The sequence below is a fragment of the Scyliorhinus canicula genome, chromosome 15 (assembly GCF_902713615.1).
Source record: "Scyliorhinus canicula chromosome 15, sScyCan1.1, whole genome shotgun sequence".
Classification (NCBI taxonomy): domain Eukaryota; kingdom Metazoa; phylum Chordata; class Chondrichthyes; order Carcharhiniformes; family Scyliorhinidae; genus Scyliorhinus; species Scyliorhinus canicula.
Window position 1 is genome coordinate 36970493 of NC_052160.1, and position 12958 is coordinate 36983450.

The following is a 12958-nucleotide window of genomic DNA, read 5'->3' on the forward strand; positions in this document are numbered from 1 at the left end:
GGGGCAAGGTTTAGAGTAAATGTACGAGGCAAGTTTTTTACACGGAGGGTAGTGGGAGCCTGGAACTCGCTGCCGGAGGAGGTGGTGGAAGCAGGGACAATAGTGACATTTAGGGGCTTTTCACAGTAACTTTTTTTTTAAAATTTAAATTACCCAATTATTTTTTCCAACTAAGGGGCAATTTAGCATGGCCAATCCACCTACTCCGCACATTTTTGGGTTGTGGGGGCGAAACCCACGCAGACATGGGGAGAATGTGCAAACTCCACACGGACAGTGACCCAGAGCCGGGATCGAACCTGGGACCTCAGCGCCGTGAGGCGGTTGTGCTAACCACTAGGCCACCGTGCTGCCCCCTTTTCACAGTAACTTCATTGAAGCCTACTCATGACAATAAGCGATTTTCTTTTTTTTTTTCAATTCATTTAAGGGGCATCTTGACAAATACATGAATAGGATGGGAATAGAGGGATACGGACTTAGGAAGTGTGGAAGATTGTAGTTTAGTCAGGCAGCATGGTCGGCACGGGCTTGGAGGGCCAAAGAGCCTGTTCCTGTGCTGTACTTTTCTTTGTTCTTTGTTCTTCTTCTCTCCACACTTGCTGCCAGACCTGCTGAATATTTCCAGCATTTTTTTGTTTTTATTTCAGATTTCCACCATCCACGTTATTTTGCTCTCAGATTATTCATCATTGTGCACAATTCCTCAAGGTAGCATTCTCCCCCTCTGGACCCAGTACCACCCTCTTATCCCTAACCCTTCAACTCTCCTAACCCTAAGTCTAGCCCTATCCTTAAACACCACCATTGGTAAGCCACAGGAACCACCAAATTAAACAACTAAACAGAACTGGTTTATTGGCTGCATGAACTAACTGATGGAATGGATTTTTGTTCATTAGATTCTAACTAGTCTCTTCTCCGGACAAACCATGAAAATCATGTCAACAAAGAACAATACCGTCAGCCGCAGATACCAGGCTCCAACCGTGGCAGCCAAATTCCAACAGTCTCTGATGGAACTGGCAGAGAAGATGGAAAGGTAAGTTCAGAACATGGAGACAACGCTCTCTCCCTCCCCAACCCAACATCACACTCTCCCATTCCCTTGACCCTAATCCAGACTATATTATCCCCCCTCTTAGCTCAGCCCTGCACCAGCATCCTAACCTCCCAACCCATTAATTCCCTAAACCCAATCCTTAAACCTAACCCCTAACTCTAAATGCTAACTTAAACCTTAATCCATACTGCTTTGTTCCCAGCTCAGCTCTCATTCCTAATCTAGCCCTCTTACCCCTAATACTCGCCATCTCCTGTCTGACTATTCTAACCAGCAGTTTCTTTTTTTAAAAATAAATTTAGAGTACCCAATTAATTTTTTCCAATTAAGCGGCAAATTAGCGTGGCCAATACACCTACCCTGCACATCTTTTGGGTTGTGGGGGCGAAACCCACGCAAACACGGGGAGAATGTGCAAACTCCACACGGACAGTGACCCAGAGCCGGGATCAAACCTGGGACCTCGCCACCGTGAGGCAGCAGCACTAACCACTACACCACCGTGCTGCCCTATTAAGGGGCAATTTAACGTGGCCAATCCACAAGCCCTGCACATCTTTGGGATGTGCGGGCGAAACCCATGCAAACACGGGGAGAATGTGCAAACTCCACACAGACAGTGACCCAGGGCCGGGATTTGAACCTGGGTCCACAATGCCGTAGACTGCAGTGCTAACTATTGTGCCACCGACCGACAGTTTCGCCTCAATCAATGGTTAAAACAGATGAACCAATCGTTTATCTCACTACTCTTTATGGGATCATGTCTGCACAAAATTGCAGCGATGCTCACTGACAGAGAAACATCCGCTGCATTTTAAAGTAATCTTATTATTCAGCGCTATAAGATTTTTTGCAATGTGAGAAGGTCCAATATAAATACAAGCCTTTCTTTGAATTATTTTCTTAAAGAGCAAGATTAATTTGACAAACTGATAATAACCAATACCTATTCTGTTTTTTTTTTCAGCTGCAATCCTTTTTTTGTCCGCTGCATCAAACCAAACAACAAAAAGGTAACATGAACGAATAGTGGGGCAAGGGCATTACCCTTGGGGTTTGGGGGAAGATCAATGCTTCCCACTGGTTTATAACTGTGTCTCTTTTCAGGAGAAGGTTAAATGATGGGGCCAAAGGCTACATTCTAGCAATATTGAAAATAGTGGAAGCACTTAGATTCTTAAGGGAATTAAGAAATTGAACTTGGTGTGCAATATGGAGATTGGAACAAGCTCTCAGAGCAGGGGACATGGGCTCCAGCGCAGGAGCAGAAACAGTTATCTAGGCAGTCAGAAGTGAGTGGGAGAGACAGGCGCAGGAGGCACACTGCAGCTAAACCTCAGGCAGAAGTGGATGATTATTTGAGGGAGCAGTTGATTGAGGGGATTTATGCTTTGCCCAGTCAGATTGATCGCACTCTTTGCCTCTTCCTTACTCTCCTATTTTCCGGAGGGGAGGTCAGTAAAGGAAGTAGTAGTTCAATGATATAAAGTTGGGTCTTTTAAAAGTCTACAGTTTGAAAAAAAGAGAAAGCCAAGGAAGGGAAGGACCTTGGGGAAGACCTGACGGAAGAAGAAAAACGCGGTCACTATAATTTCAATGCCACAAAGATGCAGTGAGGTGGAAGAGAGTGAGGGAGGGAATATTTATAGTCCAGGAAGAGCAAGAGAGGAATGATCAAAGAAGATTGACCATCTTCTTTAATAGGATAACGAGCGGTGTAAAGGGTCTCAGCTGGTGAAGACGTTGAGTAATTGGGTCTTATAGAAGGTTCCAGGTTTGATTCAGTCTGTATTGATCTCAGCCACACTGGTTTCACTGAGCACTGGATGCATATGGATACTGGTGAGATCAGCATTGAGGTCAGATGTGATTCCTCCAGACAGTCGAACAGCATGTTGGCACTCACACATGAAGAATGACACTTGGGCAAGCTACTGGAGAGTGTCATGGAAGTGTTTGCTCGCAAGGAGTTAATTTGCCCTGGAGAGGAGGAAAGGGTGTAACGGGTGATGAGAATTTGTAACAGAGGTTAGAGGAGAAAGAAGAACAATCTATCAGATGACAATAATAAAAGCAAAATATTGTGGATGCTGGAAATCTGAAAAAGAAATCAGAAAATTCTGGAAAAATTCAACAGCACTGGTAGTAACTGTGGAGAGAAACAGAATTAGTGCTTTGAGTCCATATGACTGAAGAAGAGACATACGGACTCGAGATGTTAACTGTTTCCCTCCACAGATCCATCAGATGACAAACTCGAGTAAGAACTTCTCCCTTTCTGCAGGAATCTGAACTCTTTGAGGTCGATGTTGTCAGCTCCCAGCTACGGTATTCTGGAGTTTTGGAGACGATCCGTATCCGGAAGGAGGGCTATCCTGTCCGCATTACATTTGATAATTTCATCAAGAGGTCAGTGTGGGATCGGTCTGCTTGGGTGCTGTTTGACGCTAAATGTACTAATTTTCAAATTATGGGTCAGGATTTTACAGCCCTCCTCGTCCAGTGGGATATTACGGTCTCGCTGAAGTAAATGGCAATTTAAATAGTCGCTGCATCCATCAGGGAAAGGCATCCATGGCGGGGCTGGGACATCCTGGCCATGATTTCTATTAGACTTGTATAATCAGATGGCCAAATCTAAAAATAGATTACCGAGGGTTGTGCTCCACACCCTGGGGCCTCAATTTGATTCCCGCCCAGAATGATGGCAACAAAGTCTTTTTGTCCTGATAACTAAGTGAATTGAGGAATTGAGTTTGTTCCTTTTTCTGTTTTACACCTTTTGTTACCAATTTTAATGGTAATGAAGGATCAAAACCCAAAGCGCACAGTAGCATAAACTATGAGCAGACATGGTCAAACATAAAGTAGTGGTTAGATGCTGATCAATTTGGATTGTAAAGCCTGCAGACTTTAGAATAAAGGATAAATTGAGGAAGGTGAAGCGTTCCACCGCTTTGAGACCCCACCCCCCACCCCTGTAGGTTCCCCGGCAATGGAGGCTTCAAACAACAGGAAAACCGGTTGGCAGCTGGGGGGACCAGAAGATCCCACCACCGGCCAATCGGCGGGCTGACTCTGCCACCATAAAACACGTCATGGGGGGGGATGGAAAATACTGCCCTATGTGCTTTGAATCCAATGCAATGAACCGTCAAACAGAGGGTACAGATTCCAGACGAAATGCTAATCTATAACTGAACAGTAGACAATAGGAAGATTTACATTGATACAGGAGAATATGAGCTTTTTGGATTGAAGCTAAATATAGACATCATTCTGCAAAGGTAATGTCTGATTTCTGCTCCGTGCCTTACCACTGTGTCTGCTTGAAATTTGGATAGATGCTGAACATGATTTCCGTACATTTCAATTAAAAGCAGATAAGTTGGGGGAGAATGCACCCACATTTTTGAAACATGCTCATTACTTCTTGAATTTCGCAACTCCATTTTTGTTTTTTCACCTCAGGATGTGGGTGTTGCTGTTGTGTCCAGCATATATATTATTCATCTCTAGTTGCCTCGAGAAGGGGATGGTGGGTCAATAGTAACTGATTGTAGGGCCACTTCAGGAGGCATCAAGAGTGAATCACGCAGTGTGGGACTGGAGGCATTTGGAGATCCATCTGCTGGGGTGAAGTACAATAGTGAGCCAGGAAGGGGTTTGCAACCTCTGACACCATAACTAATGCGACTGCACCCCTTGGCCTAGGCTGCATCAACAAAGGTGATACTTAGAGCGAGAGCGACTGACCTCACTAATTCTGGACTAAAGAGAGGAATAATCAGCCAGGATCATCACTATGATTACTGAGATGCAAGATTAAAAATTCCCAAAATGTGGAAGTTGGCTGAGGGCAGTTGGAGTAACTTTAACCTCCTTCTTCCAAAATCTCCCCAGATTCTGCCTTAACTAGATTTCCTCCTTCAACAGTGTTTTTCATGTCAAATCGGGCCCCCACTCCGTTACAGTCTCTAGTTGGAAAATAATATGAATAAGACAGGCAGTGGATAAATGAACTGAGAACAACATTTTTAGAAAGGGAGATGCATGAATGATAAATCAATGCAAAACCAGGCTTACATTTCTACATTTTATAGCTGCCTTTATTTGGAAAACTTAGTTTGGTAAATAATCACTTGTTATAAATGGATAAACTGTATTGTTACCCAGGCAAGATTAATTATACAAACTTTTCTTGCAGGTATAAAATCTTACTGGGACTCACAAATCAGATAAAGGCGGATGGCGAAAACTGTGTAACCATCTTGAAACAGATCGTTCCTGTTAGCAGAGGAATGTACAGCATTGGACTTACCAAGGTCTGATCAGAAACAAATCCATATGACAATCTCCAAGCCACTTCTACATAATCTCTGTTACTGTTCCCACTGAAGGGATTTTTCCTTGTGCATCAATTGCCTAAACCACACTGAATGGTACAGACATTTTTAAAAAAAATGTTTTTTATTGAGTTTTCATATTTTATATCCAACAAATTACAAATTATTAGAGAAAAAGAAAAAAAAACACGCAAAAATTAACATGTATATTTACAGGTAAGCATCTTCATAATAACAACTGTGGCCGCCCCCTTTAGCCGGCATACATATTTTACATTCCCCAAAATGGCCGAGGCACATGTTTATAGGCAATTATTTACAGTTTGGTTTTGGGCCTTAGCTAGCCATCAAACCCCCATAACGAACCCGTAGCACCCCCCCCCCCCCCCCCCCCCCCCGGCTACTTAACCCCCGATTCCCGTCCATTTTCCCCTGATTCTTGGCCACCCGACTATTCTTCCTCTTGTACGTTGGCCACAAACAGGTCCCGGAACAATTGCATGAATGGCTCCCACGTTCTGTGGAAGCCGTCGTCTGACCCTCGGATGGCGAATTTGATTTTCTCCATTTGGAGAGATTCCGAGAGGTCGGACAGCCAGTCTGCAGCTCTGGGCGGTGCTGCTGACCGCCAGCCAAACAGGATTCTACGGCAGGCGATCAGGGAGGCAAAGGCAAGGGCGTCCGCCCTCCTCCCCAGGAATAGATCTGGCTGGTCTGAAACCCCGAAGACCGCCACTATCGGGCATGGCTCCACCCTCACCCCACCACTTTGGACATAGCCTCGAAGAAGCCTGTCCAGTACTCCACAAGTCTGGGGCAAGACCAGAACATGTGGGCGTGGTTGGCTGGGCCTCTTTGGCACCGTTCACATCTGTCCTCCACCTCTGGGAAGAACCTACTCATACGGTTTCATGTTAAGTGGGCTCTATGTACCACTTTTAGTTGCGTCAGGCTGAGCCTTGCGCACGTGGAGGTGGAGTTGACCCTATGCAGTGCTTCGCTCCAGAGTCCCCACCCTAAAATCCCCAGGTCGTCCTCCCATTTCATTCTTGTTGCGTCCAGTACGGTGTCGTCCCTTTCTACCAGTCGGTCATACATGTCGCTACAGTTCCCTTTCTCTAGGATACTTGCGTCCAGTAGGTCTTCCAGTAGTGTCTGTCATGGCCATTGTAGGTACGTCCTTGTCTCCTTTCGTAGGAAGTTTTTGAGCTGCAGGTACCGTAGCTCGTTCCCCCCGGCTAGCCGAAATTTCTCTGTTAGTTCGTCCAGTGTTGCGATCCTGTCATCCGTGTATAGGTCCCTGACTGTCAGTGTCCCCCCCGTCCTGCCTCCACCTTTTGAAGGTGGCGTCAGTCAGTGCTGGTGTGATGGTACAGACATTTTCCTCAACCGCATTTAATATTTTTTGCTCCATTTTCCTCTCCTCTCTTCAGTGTATTTATTCTTTCTGGGTATCTTTCCACACACATTGACTATCACTGGGGTACAGTTCCACACACATTGACTCTCACTGGGATACAGTTACACATACATTGACTCTCACTGGAACACAATCCCACACCCACTGACTCTCACAGGGGTATAGGTTCCACCCTTACTGACTTTTACTGGGCTACAGTCCCACAGACACTGACTCTCAGTGGGGTACAGTTCCACACTCACTTACTCTCACCAAGGTAGTCTTCCACCCACACTGACTCTGGCTGGAATACTGTTCCACACACACTGATTCTCACTGGGGTTAAGATCCGCACACACTGACTCTCACTGGGGTACAGTTCCAGATACACTAACCCTCACTGGAGTACCGGCTCACACACACACTGAATCTCACTAGGATGCAGCTCCACACATTGACTGTTACTGAAGTGTAGTTCCTCACACACTGACTCTAGCAAGGTTACAGCTCTACGCACACTGACTCTCACTGATGTACAGTTCCACACACACTGAATCTCACTGGGATTCAGTTCCACTCTTTTGTGATTTTGGCAGACTTCTCCGTGATTGTGGCTATTCTTTTTTTAACTTTTAAAATATCTGTAATTTGGATATCTTTTCCTTTTTTAAAAATCGATGCAGGAACGATGCAGCAAAAATTCATTCTCTTACCTGTTTTTAAAAAAACTCCACAGGAATTTTCCTCTACTCTGCCATTTTTTCTTTTTTAAAAAGCTTTTAAACTTGTTTTTTGCCATGTGCTGAGCCCCTGGGACTGCCGACTATTCTGCTTTTTTGTAAATTAGCTCACCCGTCTTGTGATCTGTCCAGGTTTCTTCCCTCTGTGTCACTTAGGGTTATAGCTTCTATTTTTTGTAATTCTGCACGCCTGCCTTGTGAGCTGACCATGTTCCTTCACTTTCCATTACTTGGGGTCTTGCAATAGATCTCCACTCACTCAGGTAGATTCCTCAACTTCCAAGTCTGTAATGAAGCTTCTTAAACTGTTCCTTCAATTTTGTGTCTGAGGCTCTCATCTCTCTGATCAAGCTTCAACTGTTTTTTTAGATTTTCAAATCTTGAAATTCTGTTCTGGTTTCATTATTTGGTCGTCTTTAACTATATACAGATCAAAGTTACTGCCAGGCATGGTACTTCTGTCGTGCAGGTTGGTGCCTTTTAGGTTGTTCTTGGAGTCTATTACCATGTGACTCTATACATCATACCATGGGAAATGCTATTCTCCAGCCCTGTGTTAACCCTTACTCTGCTAAGCACCTTCACATTACAAAGGCATGCAGGCACATCATATCAAATACAAAATACTGGAATATTACTGGAGATTGGGGTAAAATTCAGTTGAGTTTATGTTGAACAATATGAGGAAAATAACAAGCTAGCATCTGGTTTTGTTTCAGCTTTTTCTCAAAGAGAATTTATATCACGCTGTGGAGATCAAACGAGATGGCCTTCTGCTGATTGCCTCCCTCACCCTGCAACGCTACGCACGTGGATTCTTCGCACGGAAACGCTACAGGATGCTCCGGCGAACAGTCATTCTGCTACAGGCGTCTGCCAGAGGTTACCTCACCCGGTAAGAGAAAAATCCAGAGCCTAAAAAAAGTAGAGATTAATCTGGTGCCAGCACCACAGAACTTAACAGCCATAATGGCAGAAGTAGGAAGATCACCTTGAAAGAGAAAATTGTTCAGGAAAAGCAAACTGCAATATTACTATATATGTATTTTTAAAAAGCTTTTTCAACTGCTGTATGAATCCCCAATGGTGTATGTTGCCTTCCGCTGCCAGACTAGAGGAAATTCCTCCGAGGGTGAAGAATATTTTGGGGGGAGGAGAGGAATTTGTGGTCCAGGTGGAAACCAATGCGATAGAAAAGAAAAGGGTTGATGCCTTGCAGTCAGAGTTTCAGGAGCTGAGGAGGAAATTAAAGAGTAGGGTCTCAATGGCAGTAATCTCTCTATTGCTCTCAATACTATGCACTCGTGAGTATAGGGAGAGTAGATAAAACCGATTAATGCATGGCTGGAGAAACGGTAAAGGAGGGAGGACACCAGCTCCTTGGGGAATTTGGATCCATCCTGGGGGAGGAGGATCCATTTGAAGGTGGACAAGTTGCATCTCAACAGAGCTGGAAACAATGGACATGTTTGAATCGCAGAAGAGGCGCAAATCAGGCCCCGTGCCAGAAGAGGCCTCAACCGGCCACTGTTTAGAATTGGTTTCCACAATCAGGTGTGATGGCACCCCGGGTTGGTCTCCAAGGCCATTAGAGCCCCCTGCGTAGTTGGGGAGAAGGCAGGGTAGTACTCTGGCACTCCCCCGAAACCGGGCACTTTGGCATTGCCAGGCACCAGGGACAGTGCCAGGGTGCCCAGGTACCAGGTTGGCATTGCCAAGGGTCAGGGCCTGAGGAGGTCTATGCCCATGAAAGGGGGGGGGGGGGGGTTGAAGAGGCTGCAAAACATTTAGAAGGGTGAAGGGGTGTCCTGAAATCTTGGGAGGGGGGTGGAGAGGGGGGTGTAGACATCAGGGCAGCCTTTCAAAATGACACCCGATCTGTGAGGAGCCAGTCTTGCTGGCGAGCTCAGCTCCCAGTGCCAGAAAACTTTCAAACTAACTTGTTTTCATTGGAAAGACGGAGGCTGAGGGGAGACCTGATTGATGTCTACAAAATTACGAGAGGTATAGACAGGGTGAGTAGACAGAAGGTTTTTCCCAGGGTGCAAGACTCAATACATGTGTCTGAGAGGGGGCAAATGTGAGCCTGTCAAAGATGGGTTGGTATTCATGTACATAAGCACTGCAGCATGATAAAGAATGTTGGTGAGTTGTCACCACATGGAACTATGATATTGTAGCAAAAACAGAGACCTGATTTAAAGACGTCCCCATGGGAACTTAATTATTCTTGATCACCTTGTATTCAGGAAGGGAGTGGGGAGGGTTGGAGGTGTTTGGGGACAGGCTGGGGAGAGTTTTTGGTCAGATGGAGTCTGGGAAGAATTTTTACCATCATCCGGCCACCTGCCCCTACCTGCCCTGGTCCATGTGATATTGCAGTCACACATTCAAGAACAGATTTCAGAAGGCTGAATGTGAAACTGGAGTCTCTGTTCTGTGCATTCTTATTTTAATCTGCACCTTATGTTTCCCCAGGATTCAGCAAGCTTATCCAGTCAGCAGTTTAACCAGGCAACTAAGGGTGGCATGTGGCACAGTGGTTAGCACTGCTGCCTATGGAGCTGAGGACCCGGGTTCGAATTCCAACCCCGGGTCACTGTCCGTGTGGAGTTTGCACATCCTCCCCGTGTTTGCACGGGTTTCACCCCCACAACCCAAAAAAGCGCAGTTTAGGTGGATTGGCCACACTAAACTGCCCCTTAATTGGGAACAAAAAATAATTGGGCACTCTAAATTTATTTTTAAAAAAACATACAACTCAATTTCAAGTTTGATTTCCAATCTGTATGCTTAGCTATTCTCAGTTTGTCAATGATGGGGTGTTACAAGTAACCTCAACTCTTGGGACAGACTAAAAGTTACTTGTTTTTCGTTACTGCCAAGGGCTCCCTGTGGACTGCGCATCCCAGGCTAGGACCCAGTCAATTGTGGCTTTGATTCCCTCCATGGAATGGCTTCAGGGAACTTCCTGTAGTCATATATAAAATGGCCAGTAAAGAGACAGATGGGAAAGTCTCCAGCACCCATAGATCTCTACACTGGTACTCATGGTACTCAGCCGCAGCACCCGTGGGAGTGCCTAATCAAGGACTTGCACATTCAGAGGGGGAGGGAATTGATTAAAAAAGAGAGTCAAGATTTGAGATTATGGTGGTATAAAGATAAGGGTACCAGAGTCTGTGACTGCAGTCCAGTGATTGCACTGGGATCCTGCTCTGCAGTGTTGACCCAATAGGAGTTTGCAGGATAAATAGCAGAACCGAGTTTGTGTTGGACTTGCAGATAACACTGCCAGTACAGATGCATGCCCTTAAACCCAAATAAGCCTTCACAGCCAGTGATCCAGTGGTTGCCCAGCATGGGTACGATGGTGCCCAGATTCAATCCTTGACACCCCCCGCACCCCCCACTTTCAGGGATTTCCTTCCCTGACTAGGCCATGACCCTTGGGTGGGGCCCATTTACACTCTTCAGGCAGCCTTAATCCTCGCTGCCCTCAGCATCCTGGTCTTGGAGTGTAAGGCTGACCACAAATGAACCATGGAGGTGAAAATTCTGGTATCAAGAAATCCTTTACACAGGGGCACCCATTGATGTTCATTGTCTAGTGAGGGGAGAAGTCAAGTTCTCATAATCAGTGGGACCCAGCGTAACAAAGTTTGTCATTTTCTAGAGTTATTTAAAGAGGCCAGTGGAAACGACAGAAATAAGATCTTCTCTCACTCCTCTTGTATTTTGCTCCTTGTTTCTCTTGATAGGAAGAAATTCCAAAAGTTTAAAGAAAGTTTGATCAAAGTACGATCTATCGTGCTCATGTTTACGAATCGTAAAAGATTCCTCAGAGTAAGTAAGAACATTGAGTGCACTAATTTACACAGTACCATCCTGGGCTCTGTCAAACGAACACATGTCAGAATGGTCCAACTGATCCGTACCTACCTGGCCCACTTGATCCATGTCAACCTGTCCCATATAATCCATGTCCAGCTTGCCCACATGATCCGTGACACCTGGCCAACATTGTCCATGTGACACGGGCCAACATTATTATTTTAAAAAATTTAGAGTGCCCAATCATTTTTTCCAAATAAGGGACAATTTTGCATGGCCAATCCATCAAGCCTGCACATCTTTTTGGGTTGTGGGGGCAAAACACACGCAAACATGGGGAGAATGTGCAAATTCCACACGGACAGTGACCCTGAGCCGGAACAAGTTGACCAACATGATACGTCTCCACCAGGCCAACATAATCTGTGTCCACCTAGCCAACTTAGTCCGTGTCCACACGGCCAACGTGATCCGTGTCCACCCGGCCAACATGATCCGTGTCCACCCGGCCAACATGATCTGTGTCCACCCGGCCAACATGATCTGTGTCCACCTGGCCAACATGGTCCGTGTCCACCTGACCAACATTATCTGTGTCCACCCGGCCAACATGATCTGTGTCCACCCGGCCAACATGATCTGTGTCCACCTGGCCAACATGATCCGTGTCCACCTGGCCAACATGACCCGTGTCCACCTGGCCAACATGACCCATGTCCACCTGGCCAACATGACGCATGTCCACCTGGCTAACATGGTCGCTGTCCGCCTGGCCAACATGATCTGTGTCCACCTGGCCAACATTATCCGTGCCCACCTGGCCAACATGACCCATGTCCACCTGGCTAACATGGTCCCTGTCCGCCTGGCCAACATGATCTGTGTCCACCTGGCCAACATGATCCGTGTCCACCTGGCCAACATGATCTATGTCCACCTGGCCAACATGACCCATGTCCACCTGGCTAACATGGTCGCTGTCCGCCTGGCCAACATGATCTGTGTCCACCTGGCCAACATTATCCGTGCCCACCTGGCCAACAGGACCCATGTCCACCTGGCCAACATGGTCCCTGTCCGCCTGGCCAACATGATCTGTGTCCACCTGGCCAACATGATCCGTGTCCACCTGGCCAACATGATCTGTGTCCACCTGGCCAACATGACCCATGTCCACCTGGCCAACATGACCCATGTCCACCTGGCTAACATGGTCGCTGTCCGCCTGGCCAACATGATCTGTGTCCACCTGGCCAACATTATCCGTGCCCACCTGGCCAACATGACCCATGTCCACCTGGCCAACATGGTCCCTGTCCGCCTGGCCAACATGATCTGTGTCCACCTGGCCAACATGATCCGTGTCCACCTGGCCAACATGGTCGCTGTCCGCCTGGCCAACATGATCTGTGTCCACCTGGCCAACATTATCCGTGCCCACCTGGCCAACAGGACCCATGTCCACCTGGCCAACATGGTCCCTGTCCGCCTGGCCAACATGATCTGTGTCCACCTGGCCAACATGATCCGTGTCCACCTGGCCAACATGATCTGTGTCCACCTGGCCAACATG

General features: G+C 46.6%; 1 protein-coding gene across 1 annotated transcript in view; it reads left to right on the plus strand.

The window, feature by feature from the left end:
* myo15aa (myosin XVAa) overlaps positions 1–12958 on the plus strand; it is a 205720-nt gene that overhangs the window by 74865 nt on the left and 117897 nt on the right. Inside the window, 6 exon segments of the mRNA XM_038821008.1 lie at positions 903–1042; positions 2034–2079; positions 3351–3475; positions 5274–5391; positions 8271–8446; positions 11313–11397. Coding sequence (XP_038676936.1) covers positions 903–1042; positions 2034–2079; positions 3351–3475; positions 5274–5391; positions 8271–8446; positions 11313–11397 — 690 coding nt within the window.